General features: G+C 43.6%; 2 protein-coding genes across 3 annotated transcripts; both read right to left on the bottom strand.

Moving 5' to 3' along the window:
* Positions 1 to 13887: 13887 nt before the first annotated feature.
* On the bottom strand, positions 13888 to 17304 carry LOC139621620 (uncharacterized). 2 transcript variants are annotated; one of them, XM_071478325.1, is made up of 5 exons: positions 16794 to 17301; positions 16216 to 16555; positions 15947 to 16099; positions 15569 to 15661; positions 13897 to 15011 (listed from the first exon to the last, which is right to left on the bottom strand). In XM_071478325.1, exons 2-5 carry the CDS (start codon positions 16546 to 16548, stop codon positions 14712 to 14714), a joined length of 879 nt encoding a protein of 292 aa, XP_071334426.1. In that variant the 5' UTR covers positions 16549 to 16555; positions 16794 to 17301; the 3' UTR covers positions 13897 to 14711. The 2 variants fall into 2 exon arrangements, with proteins under 2 accessions (XP_071334427.1, XP_071334426.1); XM_071478326.1 differs by lacking the exon at positions 16216 to 16555 and having other exon boundaries at positions 13888 to 15011; positions 16794 to 17304.
* Positions 17305 to 20190: 2886 nt separating this feature from the next.
* On the bottom strand, positions 20191 to 23228 carry LOC139622222 (amino acid transporter heavy chain SLC3A2-like). Its single transcript, XM_071479451.1, has 6 exons — positions 23192 to 23228; positions 22522 to 22695; positions 22325 to 22422; positions 22045 to 22187; positions 21569 to 21884; positions 20191 to 20995 (listed from the first exon to the last, which is right to left on the bottom strand). Exons 1-6 carry the CDS (start codon positions 23226 to 23228, stop codon positions 20648 to 20650), a joined length of 1116 nt encoding a protein of 371 aa, XP_071335552.1. The 3' UTR covers positions 20191 to 20647.
* Between the last annotated feature and the right edge of the window lie 781 nt (positions 23229 to 24009).

Raw genomic sequence — 24009 nt, 5'->3', positions numbered from 1 at the left:
ACAGACACTTTAACCCATTAAGACTGGACGAAACTTGCAGGGTGAGATGTGTAGTATATCATTACGTTGTTTTTAAGACGTGACCAATGAAATGCTTTGTGATTCACTGAAATTTGTGTGAGGAAGGTGAAATTCATCATGGGAAATGTATTTTGTTTGGACAATAGCTGACGACCTGAGCCAAGGGAGGGATACTGAAGCAGGTTATAGTAGTTACCTGCACCAGACACTGACTTCAACCTGCTAAGTGGCTCAGGGTGAGATATGTCGGAGGAGGAGGATGCAGCCTCTGAAGGATGTGGCCCCTGATGCGGCCCCATTCAGCTGGTTTCACGATGAGATGATGACAGATGTTTCCAGAGATATGCAGCCATGGTGTAGAAGAAGAAAACCATGTCCACCGCTGAAAGCATCCACAGGAGGACAGTCTGCAGCAGGTATGGTGGCTCAGCAGGGACAAATCCCTGTGTGAGAGACATCAGTTTAATGATGGAGTCAAATGACTCCATCTGTGAGCTGATGGATGAACAGTCTGCGTAACCTTCACACGTCCTTCCATCCTCATCCTTTCATTCTTCCTCATCCTCCTTCACATATCTCTCCTTCATCCTTTCCTTTGTCCCTTTCCCTCTTCTTTCTTCCTCTTTTCCAACCTTCCTTACATTTCTTCTTCTTTTACTACCTCTCCATCTTCTTCTTCTCTTCACTCAGCCTCATGTTTGTCTCTTTTTCACCTTCCTCTCTGCTTCCTCTACTCATCCTCCCATTTCCTTCTTTGCTTCATCCTCTTCTTGTTCTTCCTCTTCCTCTCTTTTCCCTCTTCTTTTTTTCTTGTTTTTTCCATTTTCCTTCTTTATTTATTTTTCTTGTTCACTTTATCAGTGTAGTTATTTTGTTTCTTCAGCTTCTCACTTTTTCATGTTGGTTGTTGACAACATGAATTTATTTCTTCTTTTTAGTATATTAATATGTTGGTCCTGGACTCCACACACACACACACACACACACACACACACACACAGATCTCCCTGCTCCTTGTATTACCTCTTCTTCCTCTGACAGACCTGATTCCCTGCTGTTTGATGACAGTTATCTGAGAGACAGTCACACAGAGACTGAGACACACTGGTCCCACAGAGTTTCACTTCATGCTCGTGCAGATCAACATGTGTTCACACGTGATCTTCTCAGAGCTGCAGCTTCTCAACACCGTCGCCCATCAGTGTTTATCCAACATGAATGGTTGCTGTAGGGATGAACTATCTGATGATCTGATACTGTGGACGATCTTACTTCGTCACATGATCTACTTTTCAGAGGAGTCGAACAGATCACCTTGTTAAAGGTTCTATATTTAGATAATTAATTTCAAAAGTTCAGTCTCTGCTAACAGACCATGTTAACTGTTCAACAGCTAGCTGCTAATTCTAGCTGGCGTCCTTGCTCTGCAGCTTCTTTGAGTTTGGCACATGAACCAGTTCTCGACTCCATCTGCAGGACCAGAAACCTGCCTAACAACAAAACTGCTCTTTGTTTTCAACCGTAATAAACAACATGAAATATTTCCCCCTCATCCAAATAGTTCCTGAGGTCCAGTATGACCCCTGGAGCAGGAACTGCTTTACATCAGCATTTCACTTTGTTTTGTGGTCGAATCATTGGATATCACTTCTGTCCCCCTTAAACTTTAGGAAATGAGTGTTGATCTGCTTCTTTATTGCTGGAGGACAAGTGGTGACGGAGTTTACAGCTGCAACATCACTTGGTTCAGCAGCGATGAACAGTTGTGTGTCATCAGCGTAACTATGGAAACATACGTTGTGCTCTCTGATGATGTCACCAAGGGGCAGCATGTACAGTGAGAATAATACAGAGCGAGGCAGCAGGTGTCACATGATCTCAGAGGCTGGTGTTTTGAAGGTGAGGACATCAGGGTCAACAGGGTCACTGAGGTCAAAGGACAAACACTGAGACCTACTTTCTGATTATTTCAGTGCAGTGGTTTGATGCCTGAAACTCTTCCAGGATGTGGTTTTCTTTAAGAAAAGAGTTTATCTGCACTGAAACTGAATCTTTTTAAGTATCTTGCTGATGAATGGGTTTGCATATCGGCCTGTAGCTGGGCTTCCTCACTGAGGCTTCTCCTACAGCTGTTTTGAAGGCACCTGGGAACGGACCAGTTCAAAGAGATGTATTTATAACTGCTTCCTGTTGCCAATCATTCATCTGGGCTCTGCAGAACTCTACAGTTTTTCATCACCGTGGGACCAAACCTCTCTAATTTCACATTTTAATTACAGCAGAGCAGCAGAGACGAGCAGCAGAATACCAAACATCTCCTCCTCCTCCTGCAGTTCATCTGTCCACATACTGAACAGTCAAATTAATAACAGCGAGTTTCCCTGCAGCACTGCTCAGCCTGGGAGTCTGCTCAAACAGCTGGGAGGCACCAAACTTTAATCAATACAATTACGTTTCTACCACAGTTTAATTTATGTTAAAGTGACGCTGGGAATCCTGCAGCATGTAAACAAATCTGTCTTCAGTCGTCTGTGGTGTAGGTCAAGTAGTTTCTTTGGGTTTCTCCGAGTGTTTTAGTTCCAGGGAATCATCAGTATTATCCTGTTGCAGTAATGGAGGGAAATAAAGAGAAAAGGATGTTGAAGCAGCTCACTTGTTCAGATGTGTTGAGATTGTTCAGATGTGAAATGGAAAAAACAATGCACTTTTTATTTTTTCTAAAATTAAGTTCTTTTTATTTTAGGATGCAGATTAGTCTGAAGCTCTGTTATGTAGTTATTATTATTATAACTTTCATTGAAATGAGAAAGGATTTCCTCCTCACTGATTTGGAGTTTCTGGCTCCATCAGCTTCTATCAGGGGCTGTTCACAGCTGCAGTGTTTCTAACTCAGCTCATTGTCTAGAGACTTGTTTTCAAATAGTCTGAATATAAACCTGGTCCAGGTCTGGACCGCGTCACAGACAGTCCACTGAGCAGCTCTGGTTTCCTGCTGCTCTGAAGCTGGAGGAAGAGGAGGAGCTTCAACACACTGAGCCCCGCCTCCATTACAGCAGATAAACTACTGTGATGACATGAATCATTATTACTGAAGGAGAGAGAGAGAGAGAGAGAGAGAGAGAGAGAGAGATTAACATGTAATCGACGATAAACAGGAGTGACTGAAAACAAGGCTTTGTACTGAAGTCCAGCTGGAACCAGTTAAACAGAGGAGTCAGACATAAAGAGCTGCCTCTGGTAAAGGTCTGTGACCTTCTGGAGTCCAGGTCAATGAAAGTCTGTCTCTGGTGCCCAGGTGGCTCACCAGGTGGCTCACCAGGTGGCTCACCTGGCGGCTCACCTGGTGGCTCACCTGGCGGCCAAAACCCAGAAAAAATAACTGAAAAAAATAAAGATATTCTGTCTCTTGTAACTTTCTCTCTGACTGATCATTTTATAAGTAAATCCAGCTCAGTCTTTGTCCCTATTTATGTCGTGTTAATAAAATCAGGATTTGACCGAAGTCCAGACATGTCCCAGGTTTAGACCTGGTCTTGTTTTCAGGTCTCAGCAGAAGTTTCAGACAGAAATATGTCAAACTCCGGACTGGAGACAAAACCCAAAGCGGCCTGCTGAAGATTCAGCTCTCTCGTGTCAGATCAGTTTAAAGTCTTCAGGGACAGGTGCGACAGAAGAGAAACAGAAACACCTGCAGAACTTCTGAAGCTTTGATCAATTCTAAACACAAAAGATCCAAACTCTCCCTGGAGCTCGTTAATGGAAAAGCTCGTTTGTCGAAGAAGCTGGAGTGTGTGTTCCTGCGGAGCCTGTTAACCTCTGAGCATTAGCAGAATAACGTGTGCAGGGTGAACTCTTCCTCTGACGGCTGAGACGGGCTGTGGAATGGCCTCTGAAGAGGCCGAGGACCAAGCAATTAGTCAGAGCCGAACAGATGCTCTGGGCTTTTACAGCAGACAAGGAGAGGGACGCCACGGCGCATGAAGACGGGAGGGCATGAAGATGAAGAGGAGCAGGAGGAGTGGGGGGGGTGTATAAATAAATACTGAGACAGTCTGACGTCCACACTGTTGTTTTCATTGTCTCCTCATTTACACACAAAACTGTGTGTTTGTGTTTGTTCTGCGAGTCTCTGCACCAGTGACGACGCGGCTGTACAGGTGTGTGCAGGTAAAGTACAGGTGTTGGGTGAGGTGTGATTGGTTCAGACTTCTCTATAGAGCAGATTTCTCTCTTTATTTCAGCAGATTCTCAGACCAGGGGAGACAAACAGGCAGAGTTTCAAGAAGATGACAAAGAGAAGGTGAAGTTCACTGAAATAAGTTTTTAAAGTCGCAGCACAGACAGTGGCTGAGGGCTGAGAGGGGGGGTAGTTAGTTATGAAAACCTGTTAGTGAAGTAGTGTGTTCATGTGTGTGTGTGTGTCAGCGTCTCCGTCTCCCTCCAGCTGCTGAAACACTGCCCGGCTCTGAGTTATCCTGTTTCCATGGTGACGCTGTGCTGAGAACAGCAGAGATCAACACTGTGCTGAGTCCGGTTTGTTCAGGGCCCCGAGGGCCCCGAGTGTCTGCTTCAGCTGCGGCTGGTGGAGGGAACTCTGATGGCAAACACTCAGTCAGCAGCCTGTACAGCAGCTTCCCACCTTTTTACTAACTGATCGTCTGCAGCCCTGAACACACAGCAGCTGATTCTGCATGAAACTCACACACACACACACACACACACACACTGTGTCAGGTCTATCTATCATCAGTTCACCTGCAGACTCAGTTTCAATGACTCAACTTGTCTGTAAGACGTCAGACCAGTGTTTTGTTGACCATCCATCCACCACCACCTCCTCCTGACGTGGACTTTGTCGCTCTGTAGACTACGTCACCGGACTTCTCCCTCTGCTCCTGTCATCGTTAGTATGTGTGCAGGTGGAAGTGACCGTCAGCATTTCCTCCAGTGAAGAAGAAACCACCAGAGGCGAGAGCAGAGCACAGGAGGACCACGTCTGCTGGGCCGACACTACATCCAGAAGTCTTTACGGCTCCATCAGTGTCATTCATGCAGCCGGTCCCGTGGATCAGTCCGTCGTTACACACCTGACGGCTGCTGCAGTGACGCAGTCGTGAACCAGCTTTGTTCACACTCATCACTCAGCAGAAACATTCACAGCTGAGTTTGTCAACTGCACAAAGCTGCCATGAAACACAGCTGCAGTTTCTAGTTCATTCAATCTTCCTCCTTCTGCAGCTCGTCCTGTTTTTCTCCTTCATGTTATTATTTTTCCTCCTCCTCCTCCTCAGTGATGAAACGAGGCAGATTCGTCCTCATTGTTGTTGCTGTCAGTTGTGTGCGTCTCTTTCTCATCTTTTGTTTGTTGCCATTGTTCTGTGTTAATGTGTTTATAAATCCTGCGCTTGCCTCCGTCGCTCTGACTCAGTGTTTGTCACACGGAGACAAAAGAAGAAGAAAAGCCGTCGTTCTGCTGATGAAGTGATCAGTCGAGTCGCTCCGAGGTTTGAAACTGGAGAAAATGGATGACACGACTCCAGCTGTTCCAAACTAACTTTCATTTCCTCTGCTGGAGCCTGAATGGAAACCAGTCTGAGCTGAACCAGTTCAACATTTCAGAGTTTATCTGCAGCTAAAGCAAACCAGAGGAGACCAGAACAGACCGACACTGAACGTCTCAGGAAAATGTCCACGTTGATTTTCCTCCAGACTCTTCCTGTCAGGGTCGACTCCATCATGGTTTGGTTAAATAAGTGAGAAAGGGGTCAGAGGTCAGGGGTCAGGGGTCAGAGTGGTTTTTTTTACATAATTAGGACATTTGTGGAAACAGAATTTTCTTGAGGACATTTTTAAAAGTGAGGACGAGGTTTTGGACATTTCAGTAAAAGAGGCAGAAGAGACGCTTTTGAAAAGTCAAGATTTGGGACATTTTTGAAAATTGAGACAATGTTTTGGATGTGTCTGTGTGTGTGTGTGTGTGTGTGTGTGAGTGAATATGTATTACTGTCACACACTACAGGACATTAAACACAACGCTGAAACAACTTCAATAAACAATAAAGAAATATATTATACGGGTGAGAAAGTCTTGCTGGTGGGGGTGTTGGCCCCTCCAGGGTCGTCCCTTCTCACCAGACCTGACTGTGTTTTCCATGCACTGCAGAAACAGCCCGACAACAAACAAGCCAAGTATTCTGACATTTAATCAAATGATCTTGTATTGAGCAAAAAGCCATTGTTGAACTAGTGTTGTTTCTTAAACAGCGATGATGTGATGATGATGAAGAAAACTCCGCTGACACCGTCTTGCTTGTATATAAAGAGGTTTATTACAAAGTCCAGCATCAAATCAAGCACTCGAGATTGCCTGAGAGAGGAGTCGAAGCCAATGTGAATCTCCTCTGAATAACTGCTCTAACTCCCCGTCTATATAGGCTGGTTGTTTTCGTGAACCTAAGGTAAAACATATGGTTCCTAACTTACAGAAAAAGGGCTTCCTTACATAAGTTGGGTGAGTCTTCAATCTCTCATCCACACCTAGACCTTTTGACCTAGAAACCCCTAAACACGACCCCTAAATCTTTTTGCCCTAGAGCCTTCTGGCTAAGGCCATTAAATCTTTTTGACCAGGGGACTCCTAGCTAAACATACCAAATCCATAAATTCACATAACATAACATACAGAACTTCAGATACTACACTAGAATTCTGAAAACTAGCAAAAAGTTCTTGCCACTGAAAAACTCAAGCAAACAGATCAACGACCCTGTTGTTTGATTCTTAAACTGAGGAACTGAAGTGTTTTTACTCCTAACATGAGGAAAACAATCAGGAGATATTAAAACACTGTCACAGCTAATTTCTGGTTCACATGGATACGTTGGATATTTTATTAAGACAAAGTTCTTTTCTTAAAATGAGACTTTTCTCATGCAGAAGGTGTTTGACAAGATTATTTTCTCTTTAGACAAACAATGAGACTAATTTCCTGGAAACAAGGATTTTTGACTGACCGGGACCTTCAGCGTTTCCCCTGGGGCGGTTTGAGGCCTGGTCTCTTCAGTGTGGGGTGGAGTTTCTGCCCCAAGTGAAGGAGTTAAAGAGTTGAAGTGTCGGGGTCGTGTTCAGGAGCCGCGGTGACACACAGGTTTCTGTTAATAATACATACACATGTTGACTTCAGTGAAGATGCTGAACCAGATCCCTGAGGGCACAGAAAGGTGTGGAGCTTCTTCTTCAGGTGAATTAATCTCATGATGAGTAGGAGACAGCGTCCTCTGTTTACTGATCTACTGCGGCGTCCCTGAACGTCTCACACACACAGATAAAGTCAAACAGGCACTGATACTGTCACTGAAACAAACTTGTCCCACAGACAAACCACAGAGGCTGAGCTCAGTGGGGGGGGGACTTTTAGTTCAGACCCTGACACCGCTGAGTTAACCAGGACCGGACCTGACGATTATTTAATTATTGATTATTGGTCATCAGTTAATCATTTGTTCTGTAAAACTGTGCCTGTCATGATGTCTTCAAACGACCAAGACCCAAAGATCAGGGACAGGGGAGGACGCTGGTGGGGGGGGGGTTCATGTGGAAGAACCACCACAGGTAAACTGGCCTGTGTCTCCTATCAGAGCGAGCAAATGAGGCTTTTATTGATTCTCTACATTACATTTAAAAAATATATTTATTCATTCATTTATTTGATTTTGTGTTTTGAGAAAGTGCCTGACGTCCTGGAGGTGACTGGCTACTGCTCGGTAAAAGCTTCTTTCTTCTGTTTATTTGATCTTTAACTCTGTAACTGTGAAAACAAGAACATTTGGTGACATCATGAAGCAGTGTGGGATCATGGGAGTTGTAGTCTTCTCCTGGTCTGGATCCTTCAGTGTCAGTGGTTCAGGAGGTTTTGACAGGCGACCAATGAGACGCAGCGTTATCGTGATTGAAGTCACAGATTTCTCTGTTTGAATTGATGGAAACATTAGTGATGATGTGAGAACTCAACTCACCAACATGTAGAACTGAGCTCTGGTTGTTTTTAGAAGTTTTAATGAGGAACAGTTGCAGAGTTTAACTATGAACCAAATTATTAAAAAAAACTAAAACTGGACGACATGAAAACTAATTAATTGAATTAAATATGGATTTTTATCAATAACTGTTTTCTTTGTTTTAAACATCACATCATGTTTAATTATTTGTTTGTTGTCATGTGTTTGTCACTTGGTTAAACTTGATGTTTTAGTGAATAAAGTTCAGTTATTATTGACAGGAACATTTTTTCATGCTCTCTCTACATGTTTGAACCTCACACACTGAGATCAGCTCCTCTCATCCCGGACACTGAGGACAGGAGACGCGCCCGTCTTCAGTCTACACGTCACAGACCGAGGGAATCAAACCTGCAACTCCTGGATCACTGGTGCTGAACCCAAAGAGTGGGGTGGTGACGCCCTGCTCATTAACCCCCCCTAAGCTGCAGACTTCTTCAGGGCTGCTTCAGGGTCATGATCAGCTGTAAAAAAATAAATGTAAAAACTGCCCTGAATTATAAATTAAAAGCAGGAGACGCGGCAGGTTTGATTACCTGTCTTCAACCTGAGAGCTCTTATTTTATTCATGAGGAACATTGAAGACGACAGCACTGTTCTCAGGGCCGCGGCATCTCTCGGGGGGGGGGGGGGGGGGGGCACTGGAGTTTGAGGTTCACCAGAACTAAGCGTTTTTTATTCATTAGAAGAAGAAGTTAAAGAGCGGCGGCTGTCTGTGACAGAACAATGTTGTTCTTCATCGTGTCCAAGTTTAACAGGGATTGGGGGGGGGGGGTTGTCATGGTGATAAGCGTTGATTGAGTTCCAGTTTGAATCTTTAATGTAGTTTCAGTAATCAGGTGAGGGAATTAAGAGGCGGCTCTTAATTATAAAAGACAGCGAGGACGTCGTCAATCAGATAAAACAAATTTAAGAGTCTGTTCACCACAGACAGACGGAAACAGGTAAATACACAGGTCATATAAACATCAAGGCTGTGGAGGCTCCAGACCAGCAGGTCCAAACCTGCAGGATACCAGTGAGTGACAGCTACAGCAGGACCAGCCCTGCTGACCATGGTCGTCATGTTTACAATAATAACAGTCATGGCTTGGTTAGGTTTAGGAAAAGATGGTGATTTGGGTTAAAATAAGTACTTCCTCAACATTAGACGATCTTTGTTGTCATGGTTACAATAACAACAACGAATAGTCATGGATAATAGAAACAACATAAACTGCTCCTGTCACATGGGAATCGAACACCACTCTCCTGTGTCATATTCATCCATCCACCCCAACCTCCTCCTGACGTGGACTTTGTCGCTCTATAAACTACGTCACCGCACTTTTCCCTTTGCTCCTGTCATCATTACTACGACCACTAGATGTCGCCTAGCAACAAAACCTAACTATGGGTCATAATAACCTGCTGACAGACGACCTGTGACCTCGACTGTTACGGGACAGTTAACAAGGAAAAGCTGAACACGTGTTTCTGTGAGTCAGTGTTTGCTCTGAATGGAACAAACCGAACTGTGTTCGGGATGATGATAAAAGTCACATTCACACGCATCAGGGATGATGTCAGACCCAGAGTTAGCATTAGCACAACCACTAACACTGTGTCAGCCACTGCCAGTTACAAGCTAACAAACAACATAAACAAATAAAAGATGCTAACTATGCTAACGGTTCTGATCCGTCTGCTAGTCTGTGATTCTGGTCTCAACAGACTCCTCATCTGAGTCTGGGTCTGACTGAGGCTCCAACATGAGGCTGAGTCTCTCTGATGTTTCCTCCTCTAACCATCTTCATCCTCTCTGCTCTTTCACCTGGACACCTGGAGCAAGCAGGTGGTGGGCGGGGCCAAGGCTTGATCCAGGTGTCTCAATCAGGAAGTCAGAGTAGATGAGTAGATGTTCAACTAAACATGAATCATCAACCATCCGGCTCTGCTGGATTCAATCTGGAACTGGTTCTCAATTCTGACTCTGGTGGTGAACTAGGGGTCGTGTTCGAGCTCCAGACAGACGCCTGACAGGAGCCGTTCTAGCTCCTAAAGCTCAAATAAATCTTCTTATGGATCAAAAGTTCACTGGAAAAGCTGTTTTTTGACTATTTCTTCTTTTAGGAAAAACCTGTCAGTCGATCGAGGTAGAGGTGTTTACAGACAGACCACAGGTAAAATGACTCTGATGGACACTGATGAAAAAGTAAGTCTGAACACTGTCAGTTTTGTGATATGAAGGTTCTGCAGTAGAAACATGTTTAATGTGAAGACGACAGAACCTGTAACAGCACTAACTGGTTTCTTCAGACTGGTCTGTAGCTGTGATCTAATCCAGTCTGTATAATGAGCTCAAGCAGTCAGCATCTGACACTGGACCAGATCTAATTACCTGTGTCCATGTGAACAGTTCATTCAGGTGCTGCAGTCCGTCTGTTCCAGCTCCAAGTTTAGAACCAGCTCCGTGTCTCTGCAGACTCCTCCTTCATTAAAACTCAGCAGGAACGTGGGGAGCTGCTGGGACCTGACCTCAGGTTGTCTGGATTGTGTCCTGAGACTCAGGCTCATTAAAACAGACTCAGTTAATGTGTTGAGCCAGAAGAGGCCCAGACCCTGAGTTCAGACTCAGACCAGCTGGAGCTGGATCAGGACTCGTTTAAGACCCATCACCACCACAGAGGGTTTCAGATGAGTGACTGAGGAGAAATAAACCATCTTCAAACAAAAAAAATCTATTTATACAGCTGATCAACACTTTAAATTCAATATCAGTCAATATTCAGTACATCCATCCATTAGTCCGACGTTCACCATCATCTGGAGGTTTCACCTCATACACACAGATGCCTTTGTCTTTTCCAAGCTGCAGTGAGTTTTTCCAAAGGAATAAGAATAATAACATGTTTTACCTTTCACGGCACTAAAGAACACCTTACATCAAAAGAAATAAAATAGAAAGAACAAGGAATAAAACACAACAAAGAATTGCACTGGAGTTAAACACAACAGGTGAGTTTGATCAGGTGTGTTTTGTGGTGGGATTTAAAGATAGGAAGAGACTGTCCCACTCCAGAGGATCCTTCAGATGAGTCTGTGCTGCACCAGGTGGATCCTTCATGACTCAACATATCCCAGGATTCATTGTGCTCTGGTAATGAAATCAACCAGCACAGAGTCTGAGGATCAACTGTTACTGTCAGTGTTGTCTCAGCTCGGCTCAACAGTAACAGTTCAGCTATTAAATCCTCAAGTTACTGTGATGACAAGTTATGTGTTGTTGAGGTTGCTAGGCAACAGGATGTAACAGTAAGTTCGAGAACGCAAAGAGAAAATCCTCCGTAGATGGTGGTGGATTTAGATACAGGCGACATGGGCAGCTGCTCAGGGTGGACAAACTAGAACCACCACAATAAAGGACCTGGAAGTGTGTGTCTCCCAGGTAGCACCTCAGGTGACGCAGGTAGGTAACCAGGTGTAGGACCAGCATGCAGGAGCATGCAGGGGTCTCTGCCCCCTCTGCCTGCAGTCATCTTCTCTGTGGTGTATCAGCAACATTTTGGACAAACAGCCTCAACATTTTGTTTTTGTCACAATCAGGCTTTAATATGTGTTTAATACATTTTTCTTTTAACAAGTGGAGCAGTTTCAGAGGAACGCACAGATGGAACCTGGTGGAACCCGGTGGAACCCAGTGGAACCCAGGGGAACCCAGGGGAAGGCTGTAACATTAGTGTTTCAGAGTCTGTTTCCTCTTTAATGATCATCTGATGATAAAACTGTTCAGTGCATTAACTTCCTGGGTTCACTGGAACAACATGACCAGACCTCACACTGTGGGACAGTGGGAAAGGATGGAGGTCGCTTCTCTGTGCGTTTTATTCTGAAAGTCCTGTTGTGGTTCATGTGCATCTTCTGCCTTTTGCAGGACAAACTGTGAACTCCACTGAAGTCAGCTCCTCTGAGGTGACCTGATTTACACCCTCAGGTACACACCTGAAAAAACCTCAACGAGGCTGGAGAACGTCTCACAAACCACCTGCTACAGCTTCACAGTGAGAACAGGTCAAACTAACCTCTAACCAATCACTACCACTAACTAACACCACAGTCTTCATCCTCCTCCCAGAGCAGACAGGACATAACAAATGAAATATATCAAACAATATTCAGACGCATGTGGTTGAAACTCACAGGAGAATGAAAGGAGAAGGAGGAGGACACCCTGAACTGTCATTCAGCACAGCAGAAGCAAAAAGAAATGATAATCATTATTTTACAGAGGCAAAAACAGGCAACAGCTTAAAGCAGTTCAGAAGGAAAGAAAGAAAGAAAGAAAGAAAGAAAGAAAGAAAGAAAGAAAGAAAGGTGGAGACTGGGACACACGAGACCAAACAACAGGAGGAGGAGTCAGAGGTTCAACCAACTGTACAGACAGAGAGTGGAGGACACAGCATGGAGCCTAAACAGGTCACTGACTCTGGTGGGTAATGCACTGTAACACTGGCGAAGAAGAAGAAGAAGAAGAAGAACTCACACAAGTCAACAGGTGACTGAGAAACAGTGAAACGTGGTGGAGGCCTCTGCTGACACCAACAACAACACAACATCTGCAGCTGTTCGCTTAGCGGCAGTTTAAGGTTCAGCACTGCAGCCGTGGTTCAGTGGAACCTGTGTCCTGTAGAGACACCTACAGTCCTGTCTACTAGTGGTGGGCAGATCGATCCAAATGTCGATAGTATCGATACCAAGTCGGTATCGATATCGGATTGATACTAGCCTGATTCTTTACTTTAAGTTCCGCTCTTGTTTGCAATGCTGCGGTTTCGGCAAAGAGGAAACAGGTCACCGGACTCGCCGCTCCTGTGTCAGCACAGAGCAGGCGCACTGTGCCCCCCCCCCCCCTTGTGTTTAGATGTTGCGCCGTCACGTGACTCACGTGACGTGACTTAGACGCGCAAAGCAAACAAACAAACAAACAAACAAGCAAGTTTCCGGCTCAGGTTCATCAGCACACACAGAGAAAATACAACAGAAGAATGGCAGAGAGGAAGAGGAGCCGTGTGGCTGGATTTTCAAGCCGAAAACAAGGCAACAGCAAAATGTGGGATTTGTAAAAAGCTAGTCAGGTATAGTGGAAACACTACCAATTTATATAAACATATAGAAGACCATCCAAAAGAAAACATGGAGCTACAAAAACGGAGAGAGGAGGAGAGAAATCCCCCACCCCCTGGCCCCGCTGCAAGACCCCCAGTCCAGAGGCAGAGGTCATTGGCAGAGGCCTTTCAGCATGGCAGAGAATATCCAGGCAGGTTATAGTGTTGAAAGTAACAAAGTGAAACTGTTATTTATTACTTTAGCCAACTCAAAAAGTATAAATTATGCTAAGACCTTGATGTAATACATTTATCCCATTGAAATGTGTTATTTAAATTAATACATTTACTGGAATTGAAACACATATACTGAAGATAACATGGCTCAGAATTTATTGAATATTATTGCCCTTTTGTGTTAACTGTCAAAGGGATACTGCACTGTAAACCCGGATAAGTTGAGTTTACTTAAAAAAATTTAGGAAACTGGTTGCCCTAAAAAAATTAAGTAATGTTTGATGAAAAAACTTAAGTGAACTTAACTTAAAAAAATGAGTGGATGGCAATGTTATTTTGACTTCAATACACTTAAGACCAAGTTTGTTCAACTTAAAATCATTAGCAATATTAATTGCTTTTCCCCTTTATTCCACTGTTAATTTTAAGTTAAGTGCACAAACCTCCAAGATGATTAAACTTAAAATCATTAGTAATATTAATTGCTTTTCCCCTTTATTCCACTGTTAATTTTAAGTAAAGTGCACAAACCTCCAAGGTGATTTACCTTAAAAAATGCTTTGCCTAATTACTCCACTATAAATAAAATCTGTCTAATAAAACAAAATAAACTATACAGATTAAATTAAGAAAATAAAAATTAAAACCATAGGCGTACATCCTTGAAAGACAAGTTTAATAAAACGTGTTCAAATAGATCCATGCTAATACCATGAATCACACACCGATCGCCATGGAATGAAATCACAAAATCAGTGGCAATGCATAAAAAACATCCATATCAAACAGTGCCCACAGTAATGGTATTTTTAAAGTGCAACATTACAAATAAACAAGACTCCCTGTTTTAAACACATACTCAATTCTTCAAAAATTGAATTTTGGGTTTCAGCTCACCTCTGCCAAAGTTGAGTCTGACCTGCTGAAGAAGGTGAAAGGTGCTTTCCTTGCACTCTTGTGAATCAGGCTGGCATTAAAACTTCAAAATAAATGCCAATGCAATAGAAATGAAACTAGATCAGTGCTTATAACACGAACATACACCAATCAGCATGGAATTAAACTACAAAATCAGTGTCAATGCCATAAAACATACTGTAGCTTAAAATAGGAATGGAACCAAACTGCTAGATCAGTGTTGATAACATGAATCATACACCAATCAGCATGGAATCAAACAGCAAAATCAGTGGCAACGCATAAAAAAACTTGCATATCAAACAGTGGCCACAGTAAACATGGTATTTTTAAAGTGCAACATCACAGATAACCAAGCACTCAGATCCAGAGCAGAAGTATTCAGACCCCAGTTTTACACAGATAGTTGACTCTTCAAAGACTGAATTTTGGGTTTCTGCTCACCTCTGCCCAGGTTTAGCATGACCTGTTGAATAAAGAGGAAGGTGCTTTTCATGCACTTGGGGTAATCAAAGTGCAAGGCATAGATCAGTCCAAAAAGGACACAGAAAGCCTGTGGCAGGTTGGCCAGCTCCTCCATTACCACACTCCCTTCCAAGACGATGCTCACTCTGGATGGGTTGAGTTGAGGATGTTCATCAATGCAGAGGATTCCCACTGGAGTTTCACTGTACGAGTCCTTGTCAGTTGCATCCTAACAGAAAAAGAGACAGAGAGGACATTGTAATGTCAATAATGCTGCATTGACCACAGAAATTAAGAAAGGACACCACCAATTTTACATCACCATAATTTGATCTGTGCATTACAAGAAGCCGTTTGAAAACCTGTGTGCTGAAATGGTTTTGTAGCTCAGCAGAGATGGAGAGCTTTATTAGCCCTAGTCAAACTAAAAAGTTGAAAGTTGAAAGTGTAAAAACTATATCCAGTACAGATGCAATTACTGCAGTTGATACAAATTTAAGACCAGTATTGTTATTTAATCTCAAAAAGTAAGAACTTATGTAAGGGTTTTTCATAGTCCTCAGCAAAATAAGAAGAGGGGTCCTTCCTTGTGGCCCCATCTCACACTAGCTGATGTCAGTTTCACAGAAATAAAGACAAAGGTGAAAGTTCAAATTTTTGTACAATGTTAATTTGTTTGTAATTTAGAGTAGGTATCAGTAATTTAATTTTTTATTGTAAATTCCTATCAAATGGTCATGTTGTGAATCAATAATGCAGATATTCAAAACAAATTCAGTTACTTACCGAGTAGGTTTTGAAGAATGCAGAGGGGTCATCCCCCAAGACAACTGGCAGTCCTCGAAGACAAAAGCACCTGATGTCTGTTGGCTCAGTGGTCTGGAAGATAGTGGACATAACTAAGTACACTCATACTGTATATGGTTAAATACAAAATCACCACAATTTAATTAATTTATTACAAACTTCCTGTAAAGAAAGTAGAGAGGAGTAGATAGAATGACAGAACAGGAGAGATAAAAATAAGAAAAGAGCAAAGTATGAAGTGTTGGAGAAAAGAGGAAATGGAAATGGGGGAGCAGTGAAAAGTAATGAAATTAGAAGAAAGGGGGAATAATAGAGAAGCAAGACAAGCAATCAGTTTAGTTAGACAAATCAGCCTACCCTTGTCTGATGTAAAAGGTCAGTTAAAAGCTGTCCACTGAGGCCCCTCTTCTTCCTGAAGAGGTCCATCAAGTTTGGTGAGAAACGGTCAAGTGCCTCAAAGAAGTTATCTTTGAGATTTTTCCCCACCACTCGGGTGAACTCGTAACACACCTGAAAATATAATGTATAGGTCCATGGTCAAATGAAAGACATTTATGACTCTCAACATGATTTGGGTCACATAGTGTTGACCACTTTTTGTAAATACTCAAAACAGGCATACAAACCTCTCTTTCAGAGAAAAGTGCTGGCCATCGCTGTACAATCTGGGTAATTGCAGGCTTGTCTGTCACAACTTCTTTTCTCCGAAGAGCAAAGGTCATATCCATCTCTTTTTTAATAAGAGACCTATTTGGCTTCGCCTTAATCATCTCATTGACTAGAACCTGGCGAGCTGCTTCCAGATTTTGGTCGTCTAAGCCCTCTGGATACTGAGGCAGGAAATTTATTTCTCCTTTCCTTGGCTTTTTTATGTCCTTGTTTGGAGGATTGCCATTTGTTGAGTATCTTCCACGTTTACCACTGTTGATGGTGACGTCAAGTCGGCCCAGCTTGCGCATTTTGGCCCTGTAATTTCCAACCTTGAACATCAAACTATTCTTCCATCCAACACAGCCAGACGGTGACCCCGCTTCTTTAAGACATGGGTGCGTTTCTACTAAAGCTTGTGCAACAGGCGCTAAATCTTCCTTTTTTGGGTAGGCATCAAATGCATAGATGACCTCAGCCAATTTCTGAAGGATATCATGCTTTAACTCTTTTGTCACTTTAAGATGGGTTCCATCCCTGAGATATAACAAGTTACCTTGACGGAGTCGGTACTCCACATCAACTGAAAATTTTGGGATTTCAAACACTTCTGGCCATGGTGCACTTCTATCCAGAGAGGAGTTGGACAGGATCTCGGTGTCTGCCAAGCTGCTTGCGTCACTACACAATGAAGATTGTTCAACTGGTTCTTCAACTGGTCGAGTGACTGGTACCAATTCAATCATAGGGATGATTTTAATTGTTGGCTTATCTGGGAGCTCTGAGACATCTTCAAGGTTACACAGTTCATTGTTAAAGTCGGGGTCTTGGTACTGCAGGACGAAGTTGTAATTTGCTTGGAGAGTGCCTTTAAGCCAGCCAATTAAATCTTCAAGTGTGTCCGGTCGTGTTGTCATTGTCAATTTTCTGATGTCTCCCTCTGAGACAATAACCCTCAAGATGAATTTCTCTTGCAGAGCCATCTGGGGAGAAAGGATATGCACAAGAATTTAGCAAATAACATATCGTTTCAATGTTACCATAAGTTCTCCTTGGACCCTGTATGCTGATAACGGGAGGAGATCATTCAGCTCCGATATCTTGACCACATGTGTGGAGGGGATATCACCACAGAGAAGTTGGTAAGATCTCAAATGTTCACAGTACCATGCGGTCATTTTGTGGCAGATGAACAGGATTTCTGTGTTAGCTGCAACAATCTTTTTCAATCTGGGCAAATTCAGAGAGACCTGAGCATGCGCCAAAAGAGAGAATCATACGTGGATGATACATGATTCCCTCTATGCAGACAGATGACACATCCAGAACAGAATCTACCTTTGCAATGTCTTGAGCAAATACTCTCTGAACATTCAAAGGGAAAGAGGCTAGCAAAACTGGGGTAACCCTTGTCATCTCCACCGATGGTTTGAAAAATGCGCTGCAGTCAAGATGGTAACTGACTGCTTTCTGGTGTTTTGTAGCGAGTGTCATTGCAACATTTTTGAAATTTTGAGCGTTTCAAATTGCTTTTTTAAAGAACTTATGTTTACCCTCAAAGCGCATTGTCCAAACATCACACAAGGGACCAAACTTCCTCACAAGGTAAGGATAGTGTTCGAGATAGTGATGCTTTGGCTTTAACTGAAAACCTGGAAAAGTTGACTGCAGAAGCCGTCTATGTTCTGTTATTTTACATTCCATGAAATGCAGTGTCTCTTCAGTATGCCTTGGTGCCATAGCCAGCTCGATTATGTCTTTAAGAAGCATCAGATCATAGTAGACTGCGCTCAAATTTAATAGTTCTACAATCAAACTTAAATTATCTATGTACATTGAAATTGATTGTTTGAGTAGAAATGAAATCGGGGCTAACAGTGTGTATGATTACTGCATTTAAACTACACATAGCTGTGCTAAAGGCTTATTTCTTTTATTATTTCACTTAGCTGATTCCCCAAGAGCAGAGGAGATCACAAAGAGCCTGGCAGAGATGATTGTGAAAGACCTGCAACCTCTTTCCATAGTAGAGGATGATGGCTTCAGGAATTTCAGTGAACATCAGTGCCAGCTGAGAGGATTTTTTCAAAAGCAGGGCAGTTAGTGAGTCACAGACGAAGTGCATTAAAAGCAAAAAATGTTAATATGATACTGTTCTTGAACAAAAACCTGTAACCAAAACCTTTGTTCTGCACAGACTAACTAAAGGCTTTGGGGGTTGTTAAGTTGTTTACATATTATTTATATTTTCACCAGTTGTTGTTTTTGTTGTTGAGAATTTTAATTTAATTTTTGTATTATAGTTTCTCAACAGTACTCGTTTTAATTTGTTTACTGGTTTGCGTGCACTTTTTATTTAAGATTTTTCTGAAAAAAATTTGATAATGAAGCATTTTCTATACTTTGTCCTAATTGTGTCCTGGGTTTTAACTATTTAATAATAAAAAAGGAAACATCACAAAAAACACTTAAGGTCATGAAAATTGAGATTTAGCAATTCAATGACGCATCCACCTTACTTATTGAAAATTATCAGTATTGGCGATACTGGCCCGTATTTACTTGATATCGGATCGATACCAAAATATGCAGTATCGCACACCACTACTGTCTACCTGCTGCAGACCCAGTTGCCTTCAGCAGAACATGCAGATTTTAAACCGTGGAACTGAATAGAATCAGATGATTTTGAGCTGTAGGTCTGTCCTGAACTCTGACCTCAGGTCTGCAGCAGGTTTCCCGTGGACCTGACGTTCAGGGTCAGAACATGTTGCAGTGGGAACAATATAATTTATTGACTGTGATCTGTTCGTGTTCGTACTCTCATCCACTTTAAACACACTGGCTTGAGTTTGTGCTGTTAAAAGATTAGAACGTTCAGAGATTAATAAAATAATCTGTAGATAATCTGTTGTCACACCTGTGACTTTAATCCTGAATGAAACCAGGTGTCAAGTCGTCTACAACCTCATGAGGTCATCAGGTGGTTTACGAGCGCTACAGTTCTGAAACTTCCCGCGGCGGCGGCCATCTTGTTTGTTTGTTTGAACCATGGATGTATGATAAGACCTAAGGTATAAGGTCTTATCATACATCCATGGTTTGAACTCGTCCTCTGGTTCTGTCCCACTCACCCCACAGACACTCGCCGAGGGTCGGGGTGACTGGGCATCAGTTAACAGGTGCAACAATTACTTCTATTATTGATTAATTACTATCACTATTATTTTATTGGTCAATTGACCAATAATTAGTTGTAAAAAGTTAATAAAAGCCTCATTAGTCCACAGTGATTTTTACCAACAAAATCAATATTAACCACAAGTGCTCCTGCTGCTGTCTGTCTGCAACAGGGTCCAAATCTCTGGTTATGACTTTGTTTTGAGCGTGATACTAAATGTTTCTTTACAAATAATAATTTAACTAATTTGAGTATAAAGCTGAATTTCTGAAAAGTGTACATTAATTTCAAAATATCTTAGTATTTGTCCTGGTACTGAAACACTCCCTCAGCTGGCAGGGACACACTTTACAAAACCCAATGACCCACGTTCTCCCAGCATGATGGGACGGTGGTCCACAGACGTGTGGTGCCGCAGGAAGTCCAGGACCGTCAGGACTCCTCCCTCTTCAGGTGGTTCCTGTAAAGCTGAGGTGTGTTTGGGTCGTTATCCTGCTGCAGAATCAATCCTGCAAACCAGAGGGTGTAGCATATCCCTGAAGGACGGAGGGGCACTTATACTTAATCTGGGTGGAGTCCAACTCCAGACTAAAAACACTTCCAGACCTGAGCCCCACCCCCCGATTCACTGTGGTGTCAGTCTGCTCACATCCACCCTTCTGTTGCTGCCACAGTGAAGATACAGACTCTGGTTATTATATCCAGTTCACCCAGAAAACGTTAAGTTAACGTTAAGATCAGAAACTCATTACAAATAAAAAGACACATTGAAGATGCTTTTGTCTTATTTTTATTTAGTTTTCACACAATTCACAGAGAACAGGTGCATCATCACAGAACATCACATCTTCACTCACTGGAGACATGAAGAACCACCAGGGAACAGTTACTGGATGAAAAACCCATGTGGACTGGATTTCAGGATCAGCAGAGATCATCTGTGATCATCTGTGATCATCTGTGATCAGCTGTGATCAGCAGAGATCAGCTGTGATCAGCAGAGATCATCTGTGATCATCTGTGATCAGCAGAGATCAGCAGAGATCAGCAGTGATCAGCTGTGATCAGCAGAGATCAGCAGAGATCAGCAGTGATCAGCTGTGATCAGCAGAGATCAGCAGAGATCAGCAGTGATCAGCTGTGACAATCTTAATCCAGTGTGAATGGGCCTTTAATCATCACTTTGTCTAGAGGTGATAACTGACAACAGATAAAAGTGAACCTCTGCTCTATCCAGTGTAGGGAAACCTGAGGAGCGCGGCCTGTCGGGGGCCGAGCCACAGGTTGGTAAGGTCCACCTTGCTGTCTGCGGGCAGGGCGCTGCTGTTGGTGCTGAGGACCACCGCCGCCTGGCGGGGGAGGGTCGCACGGCTCAGCTGCAGCACCGCCGCCTCCTCGGCCCAGTTGAAGGTGGCCAGGTAACGCTCGCTCTGATCCCAGACCCGCAGGTACGCCAGGGAGGAGGAGGAGTTCAAGAGGAGCAGGAAGTCTCCGAACGTGAGGGAGTGCTCTTTCCCTCGCAGCTCGCTTAGACTGCGGAAGAAGCTGCGGCAGGACAGACGCTCCGCCCTCTCCTCCTGCAGCGAGACAGAGCAGGACATCAACACACAGTACTGCAATACTGCAGTACCGCTGCTGGTATTACTACAACTAATAAAAATACTGCAAAAAAATCAGTGACATCACAGACGCTCAAGCCTCAACAGTACTACAGTACTGCTCCCAGTACTACTACAATGGGTACTCATACTGCTAATACTGCTGCTCATAAATCTACTGCTGGTACTAGAAGTAGTAGTACTTCTTTATACCTCTACCTCTACTACTACTACTTCTTTATACCTCTACTACTGCTACTACTACTAACACTACTTCTAAATTGATAATAAATCAGTAATAATCAATATTCATGTTTTAGCCTGAGCTGCTGATGTTAGTACTGGTGCTGCTCCAAGTACTGCTACTACAACTAAAACTACCTCTACTGCCACTGGTACTGCAGTTACTCTGGTACATCAACAGTAAAACTTTAAACCCAGACTGTGTCGGATGTTTGCGGCGCCACCTGCTGGTTGTGAGGAGGAACCTTGAACCTTGAACCTTGAACCTGCAGCACTGCTGAAATAAAACCTTTACAGCTGCGTCCTCACCGCGTCCATCAGGCCGAGCTCGTCTCCGTAGTTGAAGACGGGCGTCCCGGGCAGCGTGAGCAGCAGCAGCTGGTGCAGCTTCACCAGAGCCGGACCCACGAGCCACGCCATGTGACCCTCGGCCCCGCCCCCCAGGCTCCAGGCCAGCGTGGTCTGGCTGTGGGACGAGTACAAGCGCTGGACGGACTGAGCGCGCTCCGTGGCGTCCACGTCTCCCGCACGGAGGACCCTGGAGATCAGGAGGTCAACACTGGTGGAGGAGAGGAGGGAGGACACGTCTTCAGCCGAGGATTGCTCTGTGACGCCAATCAGGAGCCTGGAAAACACAACGCGTTTATTTTACCAATGATCTGCTCCGTTATGAACACCCAGACCTCTGAGACAGAAAACTGTTCTGTGTGATTTTATTTTGATGGTGAACTTCCCTTCCGGATGTTGATGTATGAGAGATCTGCTGGTTCGTCATGGTTCCTGACCTCTTGTTTGGACGCTCGTCCGTCCCTTTCTGGACGATGGCTCGGATGTCGTTCCACAGAGACGGCACCACGCTGGACACACGCTCCACCCCCGACAGCTGGACGCCATCCACGCCTTCGTTGAGCCAGAACACCAGAGCAGACTGAGGCAGAGAGAGACAGGAGTTAGAGACATCGACGTGGCAGGTTCTCCAAGACGCTGCATCAACCTACCATACTTTATTTTGAAAACCCCCTCACTTCACCTTTGCACGGGGCTGTGTGTTCAGGGTGAGCTCACCTTCAGCCTCTCTGCCACGTTCGTCACACTGATGTTGGAGAACCATGGTCCAGACGATCCCTGGTAGTTTGGAGTCAGATCCAGAACCACAGAAATACCTGCAGAAACACGAGACCACAACAGAACACAGTGTGTAGACGGCTCTTCACCTGAGTAACGACCCCCCCCCCCCCCCCCATCGTTAAACCTCTCCTCACCCTTCCTGTGAGCAGCCTGAACGAAACCTTTAAATTGCTCCAGGTTTCCCGCCTCGGGGGAGATCTCCTCAAACCTCAGGCTCATGGCCTTGTCAGGCGGAGCGACGTGGATCGGTCCAACCACCAGACCTTTAACCTTCAGCTGAGCCAGGCTGTCGACCTTCTGCTCCAGACCTGAAGGACCAGAACAGAGCAGCTGTGACCGAGGCTGGGGTCAAAGGTTCCCTGTGGAGCGTCTGACCAGCTGTTCACTGAGCCTCCTGCACCTCCTCCGTCTTCTATCCAAGCAGAAGTTTGTGTGACAGGCTTCTGTTCAAACCTCGGTCTTGATTTATTATCATCATTATTATCTTATATTATTATAATAATTATCATCATTATTATCTTATATTATTATAATAATTATCATTATTATTGAATAATGAACATATTATTATTCAGGTTGTGTGTGTTGGTGAAGGCCTGGATGTTTCCGATCTGGTACAGGGGGCTGTCGTTCCACCAGCTGGTGGCGGGCAGGTCTCTGCAGCGAGGAGCCTGCACGATGATGAGGACGGCTAAATGAATTTGTTTTGGTCTGAGATGATGGTGGTCTAGTTTGACATTAGTGGCAGTGATGATGGTTCACAGAACATCTAAGTTTGTCTGTTTAACCAGAACATTGTGTTACTGTGGTTGTAGGTCGTCTGTTCATGTTCATTCAACATGAACTAAAATACACAAAAAAGACGTGATAATGTTAATGGCTGATTTCCAAGAACTAAATAACACAACTGAACATTTTCTGGTCAAAAACTCTCTGTAGCTAACAGCCTCTGGAGCCTGATACAATCTGCAGGTACTGAAGCTGACACTGAACTCCATTCAAAAAACACTGAATTATGAAAAAACTGCTGCTGAAACAGGCAAAAATAAAGACAAAAATCAACACAAAGAGCTTTTCTGAACAGTCGGTGCTCCTCTTTATTTTGGTAGAACACAGTTCATGAAAGAGAAATAATTATTTCATTAAAGTGGAAAGTTACTAAGTTTTTACTGCTCCACATTTTTCTGATGGATTTAGTTTCTTCTGATTTTACAAATTAAGATTTTTACAAACAAACTAGACAGAGCTGCTGCACCAATTATTTCCAGCAATGAATCAAAACTCTGGAATGAAAATCAACCTGTGTTACAGGTGAAGCAGCAGCTTTTATCAGAGGAGGTTTGACAAAGCTCCACCCCTCATCTGACTCACCTGAGACAAACCAGGAAACAGTTTGTTCCTGTTCACTAAAGAGACACAGACTGAAGAAGAGACAATCAGATTCACCTTCAGACCAAACCAACAACTTCCTCTGAGTGAGTCCAGCTACAGGAGAGAAAAGAGGAAAACTACAACACTGCTGCTTCAACCTGCTGACACTCTACACACTGAAGGTGAGTTTGACCAAAACCAGGACTCAGAGTCAAAGTGAACTTCAGTGAAGTTAGTAGAGGTTTCTAGAG

The sequence above is a fragment of the Trachinotus anak genome, unplaced genomic scaffold (genome assembly GCF_046630095.1).
Source record: "Trachinotus anak isolate AG129_WGS33_773 ecotype Australia unplaced genomic scaffold, CSIRO_AGI_Tana_v1 ptg000005l, whole genome shotgun sequence".
NCBI lineage: Eukaryota > Metazoa > Chordata > Actinopteri > Carangiformes > Carangidae > Trachinotus > Trachinotus anak.
The sequence above is the reverse complement of the archived record's forward strand: the minus strand, read 5'-3'. Positions and strand labels throughout refer to the sequence as shown.

Bases quoted from the DNA above. Each gene is read 5' to 3' on its own strand.
- LOC139621620 (XM_071478325.1), bottom strand. From the start codon at position 16,548: ATGCGCAAGCTGGGCCGACTTGACGTCACCATCAACAGTGGTAAACGT. The intron at 16,100-16,215 runs GTTTGTATGCCT...TTATATTTTCAG, and splicing joins CACTTTTCTCTGAAAGAGAG to GTGTGTTACGAGTTCACCCG. The intron at 15,012-15,568 runs GTAAGTAACTGA...TTTTTCTGTTAG, and splicing joins CATTCTTCAAAACCTACTCG to GATGCAACTGACAAGGACTC.
- LOC139622222 (XM_071479451.1), bottom strand. From the start codon at position 23,228: ATGTTGAATGAACATGAACAGACGACCTACAACCACA. The intron at 22,188-22,324 runs GTGAGCTCACCC...TCTCTGCCTCAG, and splicing joins ACGTGGCAGAGAGGCTGAAG to TCTGCTCTGGTGTTCTGGCT. The intron at 20,996-21,568 runs GTGAGGACGCAG...GTCTCGCTGCAG, and splicing joins AGCTCGGCCTGATGGACGCG to GAGGAGAGGGCGGAGCGTCT.